The sequence below is a fragment of the Lipophrys pholis genome, assembly GCF_963383615.2.
Source record: "Lipophrys pholis genome assembly, chromosome: 2".
Lineage (NCBI taxonomy): Eukaryota > Metazoa > Chordata > Actinopteri > Blenniiformes > Blenniidae > Lipophrys > Lipophrys pholis.
Genome location: NC_137636.1, coordinates 2,298,968 through 2,313,429, shown reverse-complemented (window position 1 = coordinate 2,313,429; position 14,462 = coordinate 2,298,968). Strand labels below are relative to the sequence as shown.

Genomic DNA, 14,462 nt, shown 5'->3' with positions numbered 1-14,462 from the left:
CGGGGGAGAATGTGCAGTCCATTACTTTTCTCCAGTTGCTGATCGACCGCGGCCGCGTGGGTCTACAGGCCACCGACTGAGGGCCGACTTAGTGGCCCGAACTCAGACAGTGATCACATGCTCCTGTCTGTTCATTAAGAGAAGTTTGGCCATGATGGATGGATGGATGGTTGGATGGATGGATGGATGGATGGATGGATGGATGGATGGATGGATGGATGGATGGCACACTTTCTACTGAGTTCGCTCAGAAGTCTGGTTTCGCACTGCTTTTGTTTTGAAAATCTCCATTATGAACAGATGCTGGTTTTCTGCTTCAAAAACATATTTATACTCGCGCTTGTGCAGAAGAACAATTGGCCGCGGTGAGCATGCGCAGTAGCAGATTTTACTCCTGTTCACACAGAGTCAGAGAGTTTCCAAAAAGTTGTGTTTTCAGTGGCTGTGACGGGAGGGGGGGGGGGGGGGGGGTAGACGGGGTGTATGGAATGTCAAGTGTGAAGAGGTGAGAAACCGAAATGGTTTAGTCTGATGAATCACACAGATAACAGAGCAAGAGTTCTTCTAAAACGATCTCTTCCAATTATCAGCTGTGTCTGTGGGCTTTTAGTGATTCACACAGGGCAGCGTCCCAAATAGTTCATTTTGTTTTTCGGTGCAGGTTAAGAAAACAGAGTGAAATATGTTAATTGGCGAGCTTCAAAGGTGCTGGCAGACGGATTACTGTTAGCGGTGCACAGCTTGGGTAGCTGTTTTCAGTCTTTATGCTGCAGTTAAGCTGCTTCTGACTGCAGCCTCACATTTTCCAGGCAGATGTAAGCGGTGTCAGTCGTCTGTAACGTTTTGCAAAAAGGCAGATATTCATTTTTCTCCTCAAACGCAAAGCACATCCTTTAAACTGTGAAGTTTCGCGGCCCGGGTTTCTTTACTCTGCTACTTATTTTGATCTTCTCCCCGAACTCTCGTGGCTGTTCCTTTAAGAAGACTCTATTCTTCTTTTCTTCCCCTATCATCTTCTTTACCCACACTGGTGTGCAGATTAAAGGAAAACAAATATCAAGTCACGACTAATCAGGTTTGACAGTGTTTGTGTGTAGCGTGACTGTACGGTGTGTATACTGACAGCCTCTTTGTGTTTCTCTGCAGCTGGGAGGATGTGGCATCCTGGGGGTGGGCGTGTGGCTCTCAGTGACCCAGGGGAACTTTGCCACCCTATCATCATCCCTTCCCTCCCTGTCGGCGGCCAACCTGCTCATCGCGGTGGGGACCATCATCATGGTGATCGGCTGCCTGGGCTGCGTGGGAGCAGTGAGAGAGAGCCGCCCTCTGCTGCTGACGGTAACTTAGCAGCCCGTTCGTGAGCCTCGATGCCACTTTCCACACAAAGCTGCGTCGATGTGAACGCGTTCAGATCAAAGTTTGTTGTCGAATTATGAGTAATACGAGTAAATTCTCATAAATCGCCTGGTGGGTGTGGCGGTGATCACTTTCACCTCACGGGCATGTTGTGGGTTCAATTCTCCTGTGTGGCCTTTACCTGTACCTCCTGTGCGTGTGAGATGCTGCCAGATATTCTAGTTTCCTTCTACAGTCCTTCATAGTTTGACTCCCTGTTTACATGAAAATGTTTTCAAATGGAAAACATCTGTTGCATTTTGGGTGGCCGTTTATTTATTTATTTATTTTTTCATTTATTTGAATGGGACGGTGCATAATAATGCACAAACAGTCTCATGACTTTTCACAACGGAGCTGTAAATAAGGCTGATTTCCATCTATGGTCTCACACATAAAAACATCCAGGGTTACACACATATAAGAAGAATAAAAGTAATATAGTAAAATAAAGACAATAAACAACTAAAACTTACCCTAACGTGCAAATATATAAGTAAAGTGCTTACGAGGCAGAACCTGTCATACGGTGCTAATAGTTGCCTGATTTTCTCAATGTTCACAAGTTTGGTTGTTAATCAGACATGCCTTATACTGTCTCTTAAAATCGACAAAGGTGGAGCTTTTTCTGAAAGCCGGAGGTAGAATATTCCAGTTTGTGCAAGCTTCGACATCAACAGTGCTCAAAGTCAGTAAAAATATCATTTTTCGAAAACACTGTGACTCCACCGCTGTGGAACCCGGTAAAACTGAGCTTTCCTGAACCGCTGATATACTGCACATGCATTAACATTAACAGCACTTTTCCAATAGAGTACAGTAAATACACTCATTACATCATCATCTGGATCACAGGTGGAGACGTTTTATTTCTTGCACACAAGCGATACTGACAACAAAGAAAGCCTGTCTAAAGGAGATTAAAATATAATAGCGTACTGGTCTCTGTGTACATTTGCAGGATTTTTTTTATGACATAAAAACAGCACCCACTAGTGGCCCTAGTGGAAACCTACATTATTTTCAGCGTTTCTGGTGTTGCTGTCTAAGAGCAAAACCATTTTGAAATGAAAATGCCAAAATGCTGCATTCTCACTCGATAGGTCTGGTAAACGGGGTCTAAATGGTCTTTACATGTGAACGTAAATATGTGTGATTGTCTCTTTGGCACAATCTGATAGAAACTATATCATTTTCCCATATTTGTTTAAAAAAAAAAGTTGCACATGCAGATGACAATATTTAGACGATAATCGCTGTACAAACAGAAATGTTAAAGATGCTGTAGTTTCAATGCCAGGCCACTTTGTACCGTACTCCACCTTTCAAAACCAAGTTTTCAGAGATTCCCAACAAAAGTTTGACATTTTCACCTGAAAACGTCACATAATGAGCAGAGCCTCTGCGTTGGCCCTGTGGTGGACTGGTGACCTGTCCAGGTCGATGCTGGGAGCCAGTCCAGCCCCCAGCGACCCTCATTTGGAAGATGGATGGTTGAATAAGCTTTTACATTCCCGAACAGGATGCTTTTCTGTTTTCTGTTTCTATCAATGAGCAATCTGACACACTGGGGATTCAGCTGGTCTGCATTTCATGCGAAGCTTGTGCATTTAGCGTTGTGAACAGCTGCTGTCTGGGCGGGCTTCAGTGAGGAAAACAGCTTATGTACAAGAAGCAATTCATCTCACATTTGTGGTTTGTTTGAAGCAGAACCACAGTTATGAGTTGCAATCATCAGCCAGGCTTTATAGACAAACAAATATTGAACAGCTCTGACAGAAACAAATTAATGCAAGAGGCACTGAGTAATTACAGTTTGTTTGGGCTGTTTATGGGGTATTTATGGACGCTAGATGTGTTGCTGTAATGTGTAAAAATGTAAATATCTACACAACTATACCAATGGTAGCCAACATTAGTCTCATTGCCTCAAACCCTGCAGGTCATGTGCAAGTCATCTCTCATTGTCACAGGAAGCCGGAGCCTTTTCCAGCTTATTGCCAGGATAAATCCTGAACAGGTTGACAGTCTAGCTCTCTCTCTCTCTATCTATCTATCTATCTATCTATCTATCTATCTATCTATCTATCTATCTATCTATCTATCTATCTATCTATCTCTCTATCTCTCTCTCTATCTATCTATCTATCTATCTCTCTATCTCTCTCTCTATCTATCTATCTATCTAGATGCCAATTTTCCCATTTATACAGTTATCTGCCTGCACTCTGCCCATCCTATGATTACATGACCAGTCACACACTGGTGGTTGCTATTACTTGAGCTATGCTGCACATCTTAAAAACCTTTGTTTGCAAAACCAATTCACAGAGGATCGAACATCTCCATGGGTAACAAACAGCTATACCTGGAAAAAAAAGAAAAACCATTGGAGCAAACACTATCTAAACTCAAACTCTGACTATACTGTACATTTTGTCCATGACATAGTCACACCCAATTCCATTTTTATTTGTATAGCACCTTTCATGACATAGGATTGGCACTTTACATTCATAGAAAATCTAGTGAAACAAACCGAACTAAAATTGTCATGTGCATGCAAATGGAAAAGTTCCTCCTCCTGGGAAGAAACCTCAAGCAGATCCACCTCCGGACCTGGTGATGTCTGTTCTGTTTGCAGTTGTTGGTGTTGTTGTGTTGACTGACAGAGGGCAACAAACAAACAAGCTGTTATGTGGCAGCACACTAATCAACATGCTGTGGACTTCATGGAGGTAGGAGGCAGAGATCAGGAACTTTTGGTTTCACAACAAGACAACAGAGATCTTGCAGGAGGGAACAGACGGGGGGTCAAAGAGGAGCAAGTACCGAAGAAAGACTAAACATTAATGGTGCCACTTCATGTATGAGGGAAGGTTAGTGCCCTGAACGTATTCCTACCAATTGTGAAGTTCAAAGATATTTTGATTTCAAAGAATAGAATTTAGTGATTATTTTAGTGTTTTGAGTCAAAGCAGAAGAAACAACTAAGAATCAGAGCTGAAGTGGAGCGTACACCGAGTCACTTATCAAGGGAAACAACCACCAACGAAAGATCAACTACTAAACTACTACTTTTGATGAATAAAACACATGACAATTACATCGTGGAGATATTGGGATGCATTCAAAACAACAGCCCAAAATCCAGTTTTCTAATTGACAAATCAGTGGAATTACCATAAATTAACTTCACCTGACTTCACGTTCTACCAACATTGATGGCCATAACTATATTAAAGTTGTAAATAATGACATGCCAACAGAAAAAAAAAAAATTGTCCAGGTTCCAACTTCATTTGTACACGTCGCCTCTGGTTTCCTGTGTAGAAACAGCTCACAAAGCCTCAGTATCATCGTCACATATTGCTGTGATATTAGACAAACAGCTAAATCATTGCAGCCACAGAGCAATATGTTTAAGAAACATCACTTTCATACTGGTTTGCATGGTGATGTAGTTGATACTCTGGCCTTATAGTGATTTTGTTTCAAATCTGTTCCTTTCTGTGGGGAGTTTGCATTTTCTCCCTGTGTAAAGGCTTTTGTCCAGGTACTCCAGTTTTCTTTCTAAAAACTTGCATGCGAGATCGATTAACAGACCTAAACTGGGTCTGTTAGGTGTGAATGTCTGTGTTTGACTGGGAACCCGTCTTGGGTGTACCGTCACTCAACCCTGAACCAATGTAGACGAGCAATTAGCAATAAGAAACCTATTTACTTTACCAGAAGGGAATTTCCACCAACGTTCATGAAATAGACTCCCGATTCGTATTGAGAGGAAGTGAAGCCTCAAACTTTTACACAAATATGTCCCCTTGTGCTATAGTAATGACACTTTAAATATATTACAGTTGGTTGGTTGGTCATTCGATTAATCCATGTTTGGTTCTTGACTGGTTGACTGAATGACCAACTGAACAACCGATCAAACAATTGGCTAATTGGTAGTTATGGTTTCCATATTTTCTTTAAAGAAACTGAACTGCTGACAGCCTTTAACCCAACCAACCAACCAACCAACCAACCAGCCAACCAACCAACCAACCAACCAGCCAACCAACCAACCAACCAGCCAGCCAACCAACCAGCCAGCCAGCCAACCAGCCAGCAAAACAGCCAACCAACCAGCCAACCAGCAAAACAGCCAACCAGCCAACCAACCAACCAACCAACCAACCAACCAACCAACCAACCAACCAACCAACCAACCAGCCAACCAGCAAAACAGCCAACCAGCCAACCAACCAACCAACCAACCAACCAGCAAAACAGCCAACCAGTCAACCAACCAGCCAGCCAACCAACCAACCAACCAGCCAGCCAGCAAAACAGCCAACCAACCAGCCAACCAACCAACCAACCGGCAAAACAGCCAACCAGCCAACCAACCAACCAGCCAGCAAAACAGCCAACCAACCAACCAACCAACCAGCAAAACAGCCAACCAGCCAACCAACCAACCAGCCAGCAAAACAGCCAACCAACCAGCCAGCCAACCACTTACTCACATTTAACCATTTAAATTCAGTCACAACACGTCAATACTAAAAACCCACACAGTAGGGTGAAACCACTGTAAGAGACACAAGAGTTAAAGTACTGATTTCTCCGCCTCATTGTATTGAATTTCCCCAAGGTCATGAGATCTGATAGCCTCAAGTCCTTCTGCACCTGATTACAGTTATAAAATACAGAGTTCAGCCATGTTGTTCAGGAGCAGAGTACAATTTACTGGTTGTCATTCCCCCTTCTGCTTCATTACTTTCACCTCAGGGGGACATACTGTACATACACTGCATCTCCAATGTACAGTGATTAACGCTACTTAACCAGCATACCGCACAAAACACATCAAAAGAATGTATGTTAAGATCCAAGCGTTTCTCATACAGAGTAAAACACACATGATTATACACACTGCGTGCCTCACACCAAGTAATACATTTTGAGAGAATTATATTTCTTGTACTTCTTAAATAATAAATAGAGTTTCAATGACTGCTCACACAAGTGACATTTCTCATAGTCTTGGATTTAATTTCCAATTCATGACATTTATTATATAGAGTTTTAAATAAATAAAATAATAATAATAAATTGTATGTTTATTTAATTAAATGTGATCCTATTTCAACAACTTGGACGGTTGACAACACAAAGATGAAATGGAAGCTTCTCACCTAGAACATCTATTTCATCTTATAGCCTTATGTACTTACTTATAAACTACTTATAAACTTAACAGTTGTAAACCCAGCTGAGTTAGAGCGGACTCACCATAATATCAATATGATGTTGAACAGTTTGAATATGTCGAAAGTCAGTTTATGTAGAAGCCCTCAACAAAATACAGAATGAGCCCATGGAGAGTTTTGTATTTGTAACATGATTTCATTTATTTATTTATTTTTTGAAAGAACTCATGGCTCTGCTTGCTCTTCCTGGAAAACAATCCTCAGAGCAGACGGACGACATGAAAGAAGTTTTGTAGTCGTGGACAGAGATCCTAATCAAATCCACCCCAGAACCCCGCCGACATGGCCGATCTCGTTACTGTTCGATGTCTGGAAATATTTATAGCAGCTTCACCATTTTCAGTAGAACAGGCCGCGTTTGTTTGTTTTAGGGTGTAACAGCAGCCGTGGGTCACGTTGAAGTACAAACAGCACGGTTGTAATCACAGGACAGGAAAGTACAACACGTGACTCCACCTATCAGGTTCTTTTCAAGAGATCCCAAAATCAGGGTCAGACGCTGCAGCAAATTGAGAATATGCTTCAGATCCTTGCACGTCTGTCTGAAAAACAACGTTTGAACCCTGCGTGCTCGTTACTTCAAAACAACATTTTAAATTCATCACGAGGAACAACCGCCCTGCGGAAACTAAAAGCTTCAAAGGACACCTGAAAGGTACAAATATTAGTGATGAATTAGGGATTGTATCCTCAAAACTATGATGTAACACAGCTGATATTAATAAAGTCGCTTTGGAAATGATTGAAAAATGTTTTCAGAGCGAAAGTTCACAGAGTGACTGACATTTAGATGGGAGAGAGAGAGAGACAGACAGAACCCTGTTTAGGTGAAAACCTAAAGCTCTCATTGCCATTTAGATGTCTGTTTACACGACAACGTGCTCGGAGCCACTGAAAACAGAACTTTTTGAAAATGCTCTTATACCGCAACTTTTCTGAAACGCTGCTACTGCTGTTAGTATCGTTGTTCTGCACATGCTCAGTCGATGGACAATAAGAGCAAAGTTCCTCCAGAGTGTCACGACTCTGAGTCCAGGTTCTCCAGGACTTGGTACTTTTATTTTGATGGTCCCCGTAATAACAACCCAACTTGGTCGTCCGTGTTTTCCCGTTGTTAATATTTATAGCGTGTTGTTCTCTGCGCGCACGTGTGTGTGTGTGGTTTCATTACAAAACCACCAACAGCGCCAACTTGTGGCCCGTCAGCTAATTTGTTTGGAGAGTTCCTGCCATTTGAAAAGGTTTCCTGGTAAACGTGGAACTTTTTAAAAATGAAAACAAAAACTTTGTCACGTAAACAGAGTCTTAGAAGAAGGTGATAAGGCAGCAATGTATGGATTGTTAACCTGAAGGAGTCATCCAGAGCTCAATGGGAGGAGATGAAGGCAGGGGAGGTGGGGCTCATGTTCTGCTGAGGAACCTTTGGGTTCTGCCATGGATGTAAACGGCACAGTGACTTATAGCAGCTAATTAAAATGGTCTTAGACCACGTGGCGCTCTTCCCGCCAGCAGTAATCCCTGATGGAAATGACTTCCTCGACAGTAAAAAAGTGATTCATGCCACACAATAAAAAACAGGAAAGGTTTGAGAAACATGACAGAGTTATGAGGAGGTTGATTTAATTCTCCAGATTTTAATGATCAATGCACATTATTGTTATTGTCCATCTACTGAGCAGAAGAACTATTTAATTCAGTCGCGGCGTGTACTAGCAGTACTAGTAGCAGCCGAGACAGAGAACAAGCATTTTCAAGAAGTTGTGCTTTCCCCGTTTTCACGGAGACGGAGCATTTTTTGAAAAGTTCCACCTCGGAAGCCGCTTCAGTGACTCCGAGCATCGTAGTCGTGGAAATGGACACTCAGATCACGACGAAAGTTTCCCATTTTCACTTGAACAACTTATTGAGACGCGTCCCAAGACTTTCTTGTCAACGGCTGTTTGGGTCACGTCTGTTTGTCCAATGGTTTCTAACTTTTGGTTATTTTAATATTTTCGGTTTTCAATACATTTACAATTCAGTTCAAAAAATGTGCATCTTAATTTTTTCTTTTAAAAAAAATTATAGGAAAAAGCCAAGCTGGGGTAAAAATAAGAGGACAGTTATTTTGCTGTGAGTCGTTTTAATTGGGTGGTTAATTGGTGTCACATATAGAAATCAAATCAAATGTCCTTGTTAAGATTAATACTTATTTTGAAAAACAAACTTACGTAATCAAACAAGCAGCACAACACAACATTTATCAGAAAGAGCAATCCTATGTGGAAAAGAATAGAATTAATCATTCGGCAAATTGCCCAGCAGGAGCGCGTCATTATGAGCTCTGTGGGAGTGAGTCTTAGTGTTGATCATTAGCATGATCCATGACATTTCCCCACAGTGACCAGGCCAATTCCTGCGCCGTGTCAATATAATGAGACGGGGCAAATTATAAGTCGGCTTTAATGAGTGACGGAGCAGCTCGTTCTTCATGGAGATTAGGAGACTGCTCTCCCCAATTAGCATGCTGATCGCTGAGGAGGAGCAGTTCTGAGGTGATTGAGGAGTGACTGTCGTGCCGGAAAAAACAAAATGAAATAAAACACCAAATATCAGCCAGATTTCAAAATAAGCAGCCGATATTCTGTCATCGGTCCAACTTCAAACCTTTTTTTAGCTGGTTATGTGGACACGAGAGAACCTGTATTTTCTTTAAAAAAAATAACCAGTTGGAGTTTTCTTCTATAGCTGTGGCCTTCATACTTTGTAGTACTGCAGCAACCTTTGAATAATGAACAGAGAAAAAGGTTGGATTGCAATTTTAGCGCAGAGACTAATCACTCTGGAAGAAAAACCTTCGGAGACCTTGACGACCTATTCAAACGCAGCCATCATTCTTATTATGAACAAACAATATTAGGTTTGCACTTGGATGGACATGAATCGCCGCTGCACAATTCACCAAGGCGCATATAGTGATATCTGGTCCAAGGTTGAATTGTATCTGTTGGAAACGGCGAGGAAGGTTAAGGTGGTGACGGAGCCGCTTGGCTCAGCTCGCTTTCAGACGCCGCGCAAACTTCAGACGAACCTGCCAACTATGGAGCAATTGGTGCGTTGGCTCCTTCTCCATAGTAACAGAGGCTTATTGGAGATCGGTCATCGTGGTGAAGTTGCCAGGCAACCAGCGGAGACTTCAGGAAGTCACTGTATCAGGTCAGTAAAAGACTCCGGGGGCTGGAGTCCAAAACTTAAGCTTCATTTGATGTCCAGGATTTTATATGAGAACCCAAACTTAGACAGTTTTTGGACGTGGCGGCTCACAGCTGAGCAGTATATCAGACCTATCAGGGGCTTGACAGCACGATTCAACTGGGGGAAACCAGCTGCTGCACAGATGTGCTGCGGTTTTAAAGAGACTGCTCAGTAAAGCACATAGAAATGTATAGAAACGACGTAATCATGATGTCGTACATGTGGAAGCTGATCTACTGACAGGAAGTACTGATGATACACAAAACAACATTGACTTAGTCAGTGTGTAGGGCTGCAACTAACTATTAGTTTGCTCATCAATTAATCTTTAGATTCATTTACAATCATTTAATTAATTGTTATTTTTCTACATAAACATTTTGGTTCAGCCTTCATTTACCCGGGTAAGTTATCAAGAACATATTTTCATGATGAGAGAGAAAACACAAGAATTTAAAATTCTATGTAAATGATTTCAGAACGAACACATCGAGACTAATTAACGCTCACTGAGCAATGATAAGACACAAATATACGTTTCCGTCTCAAGCTTGTCTCAGTTTGCAGGTCAGCGCTCCCACACTTTGATAAAGTTTCCTCTCCTGATTCCTGATTTCTCTCTTTTCTCCTTTTGAAGGATTTTACATCAGCAATACTATGATCACGGTTTACGTCTATGCTTAGATAGTGAAAATGTGAAGTTCATTCTAACCAGGATCAGGTTGTTCTGCTCTCAGCCTGACGTATGATGGTAGAACAGCAGACATAGAACCCAGCTCCTCCAGATAACAACCCCCCCCCCCCCCCCCCCCCCCCCCCCCCCCCCCCCCACACACACACACACACACACACACACACTAAAGACGTCTGATTCCTGTTGGCAACAGACGCCATGACCAAATTGACCAATCGCACTGAAGCCCACCCTGATCCTCCTGCTGAGACTATGTTTGCTATTCCAGTCATTTTAGGGTTTTTAACAATTTTCTAATTCTTCCATAATACATGTGGTTTTAGACATTTTCCCCCAAAACTTTTGGCTTTTTTTTTTATTTATTTTTTTTAAAGCTCTTTTTAGTCATTTTGAAAAGGACTCTGGTGTGTAAATAAAGTAGAAATAAGATAAGATAAGAGGTATATGTTTGTATAAATTGTGAACGCTTCAGGGAGCCACTGCTGAAGGGCTAAAGAGCCACATGTGGCTCTAGAACTACGGGTCGCAGAAACCTGATGTAGTTCTCAGCTGCCTGAACGCAGTCAGAGTAGATTTTATATCCCGAAAAGGTTTTTTTTATGGTTGGAATGTGTGATATTAAACCCAAATGAACATAAAAAGCTGAATTAAAAAGTAGGTCCAGTCATTTCAGTGTGTTCACCAGTGATCGAGGCTGTCGGAGCTCACGCACAATCATCTCGATCAGCAAGCGTCAGAAACTTCCCCAGTTTGATGTTTAGCGTCTGTCACCGGGAATCCTCGTCAGTGTGACGCAGATAAAACCACAAAAACTCCAATAAACACAATCTGCAAAGTGAACGCCGCAGTAAAAAGTACATTCTCACACCACAATATATACACTGGGTTTTTTTTAGATCTCATTAAAGTTGCACTCAATTAAAACTTAAGGTTGACGGCCACGTTTGAACAACAATACAGAGGTCAGAGGTCAGAAACACACTTACTTTAATTGTACTTTGGTTTATGGATCAAATATAACTGAGAGCTGATATTAGTATCTAGTCTTGTTTAACCAGCGGACGGCTCACCCCAGCTTGGTAATGTTTAGAACAGAATAGAATAGAATAGTTCAGATATGTTGAATGAAGTCGCAAATATAAACACAATCGATCGATTGTTAATAAGTGAGAAATTCCAGAAACGTATTGAACAAAAAAGGTTCAACATGAAAGAAATCAAATGTTCTAGGAGCAATATTGTGATTTTCTAGAGTGAATTTGTCAAATATGTGGCAAAAATGGATTGAATATTGTCCTTTCTGGCCCCAAAATCACATGAAACGGCATTTTCTTTCCAGTAAAAGTTAGTAAAAGTTCAATTACATCAAATTCTGACATGAAAACTTTTTTCCCAACTGAAGAGAAAATTGAAGCAAAAAGGCTCAGATTGATAATAATTTGAAAAAGGTGCATAGTTTGGAATAAAAATAGGATGAAACGTGAACATCTGCACTGCCCTACACGAAAATAAAGAGAGAAATTGGAAATTTGATGTGATATCATTTCCCTGGGAACCCTAACCCCTCAGCTGAAATGAGTTGGAGCCGCCTGTTCTGCCCGGAATGAAGAAAGTAGGTTTTTATCTGAAATCAATGCACCATTCATGTCATAAAACCAGAGTTCAGTGTAAAAATCCAATATCTTGTCCTTTTAGGTTAGATATAGACGGGCAATTTAGTGTGGCAGTAATTTCTGACATTGTTTTACTGGGTAACGGGTCATTAAAGTCCTGCTCCTCACAGCGGATTCACACAGTCGAAGGGCTCGAAGCTAATCTCCACACAAATTAGACCAATAGGTGAAATCACTACAGTGGTGATTGTGGGGGGGGGGGGGGGGGGGGGGGGGGTGTTGTTGCCGGGGCACTTCAAATAGCTCTGAGAAATAGAAGGAGTAAAACTGATTAGACGAACCACATGAAAAGAGCACAGCTGTTGCCTCAAAGGCTTCCCAAAGGCAGCGCCGGCCCGGGGAGGCATCGATTTTAGACGGGGAGGAGGACAGTGGACCTGACAGGACGGCCTCGCCGCTCTTTCTGGTCTGTCAGCGCACAAAGGGCCGCTGCGGATTTCACGCTGCGTGGAAATCACAGCCAGGATGAAGACCAAAGGATCGATGGCTGCGCCCTGGACTTTGATAGCAGTTCATCCTGGAGCCCGCGAAGCCATCAATCTCCTCTAAAGAGTGACATCAGCGCTGCTGCCTTAACAAGACTCAACAATAAATGAACATGAGCATATGCATAAAAGCCTCTGGAGTCTATTACAGGCATTTTCATAGTGCGTGTTATCTGCATGTGGTCTTTATAGGCCAATAAAGCTCGTCTCCTTCAGATATATTAGCGCCGACCTAAAATGTGGAGTAAATATTACAACATGAATCCCGGCTCCACTGTGACTAATTGCGCTGCTGTTTTTCGGCGTTATGGACTCCTCCACGGCGATAAAATATTAAAAGAAGACGAATCTTTATGGTCTGTTCCAGTAAAAGTGGTGTCCTGCAGGTTTTTGTTCTCCTCTCCAGGCGTCAGAGAGACACAGGCCAGCCGTGGCTCATTAGCTCTCAAGGAACAAAGACTAATGTCACCAAACCCTGCAGGACGGCGGCTCAGCAACACTGGAACCCGGAGGTCCTCAAGGACCACTTCGCTGGGTTTTATCTCAATTCTGAAAGACTGACGTGATTATACACGCCATTACTCGTGTCGGGACTATCTGTATATCTCAGACTCACACAGAGACCAGAACTAAGAAGAAAAAAAAGACTGCTCAGCTTTCCTGGTTTTAAATTCTTCGTGTTATCGGGTGATGAGAGCGATAAGAGGTCTTGAAAACGCATCGCTGTCACTGTTGGACGGCCTCTGACTGCATGATGAGACCGAGGGTGTTGATATGCAGTATATGACTGACGATAGGAGGGGGTGTCAACCTTTTTCTTTCCTTGGAATTTAATCCCATTTATCTCTAAGAAAAGCTGAGGCATCCCTCTCTCTCACTATCACCACTTTAAACACTCGGACTGCTGGGTAAGAGTAGAGAAAAAAAACATTTAGTCAAATCTGAAATAAGTCTGGGTTTACACTTAGTGTCGGGATTAACTCAAACACCAGGTCAGTGGTTCTCAACCCGGGGCTCTGGGTCTTTAAGGTGGGAGGAGATGAGGCGAGTCTTTGGCCCCGATTACACGACAACATTTATCAAGTGAGAACACGAACCTTGTGGAGTGATTTAGGGTGTCTGTTTACACAACGGTTGTTTACCAGAAAAAACTTTGTCGAGATTCAAAATCTCTTTTTCAAACAAATAAGAATAATGTCAATACATGCAAATTTGCTAAAAACAAGTACATATATATATATATATATATAAGTTGTGCACAAAGACAGATGAGCGTGTCTCCAAGTCACAAAGCAACTTTTCAAAAGAGTCCAGTGAAACCAGGTTTTTGAGCTTTCGGGGTTTTTTGTACTTCGTTCCAAACTGATAAAGCCTCGAACCTGAACGCCTTTATGTCCCAGTTCAGTCCTGACTTTAGGAACAGACGGTTAAAGAAATGCTGGAAATGGGGTGAAAACACAACTTTCCTACTGCTACTGCCACTGCTACTGCTACTGCTACTGCTACTGTTACTGCTACTGCTACTGCTACTCCTACTCCTACTCCTACTCCTACTGCTACTGCACACCACGGTCGTAGTAAACAGTTGTTCTGCACATGCTCAGTAGATGGACACCGGTCCATACTCTAATGGGACTTGGTCGTCCAACCGACTCATGTGTCCATATGAATGTGAACAATACGAGACCTGATCTGGATGCAGCAATAGAGCAGAGAGTGT

At 42.2% G+C, this 14,462-nt stretch overlaps 1 protein-coding gene across 3 annotated transcripts in view; it reads left to right on the top strand.

Moving 5' to 3' along the window:
* Nucleotides 1–14,462, top strand: part of tspan4a (tetraspanin 4a) — a gene marked incomplete at its 5' end in the record, with an annotated part of 270,648 nt that overhangs the window by 186,174 nt on the left and 70,012 nt on the right. For all 3 annotated transcript variants that reach the window (XM_080458286.1, XM_080458285.1, XM_080458284.1), the window contains one exon: nt 1,147–1,338. In XM_080458286.1, the coding sequence (XP_080314412.1) occupies nt 1,147–1,338 (192 nt within the window). The remainder of the gene's footprint in view (nt 1–1,146; nt 1,339–14,462) is intronic.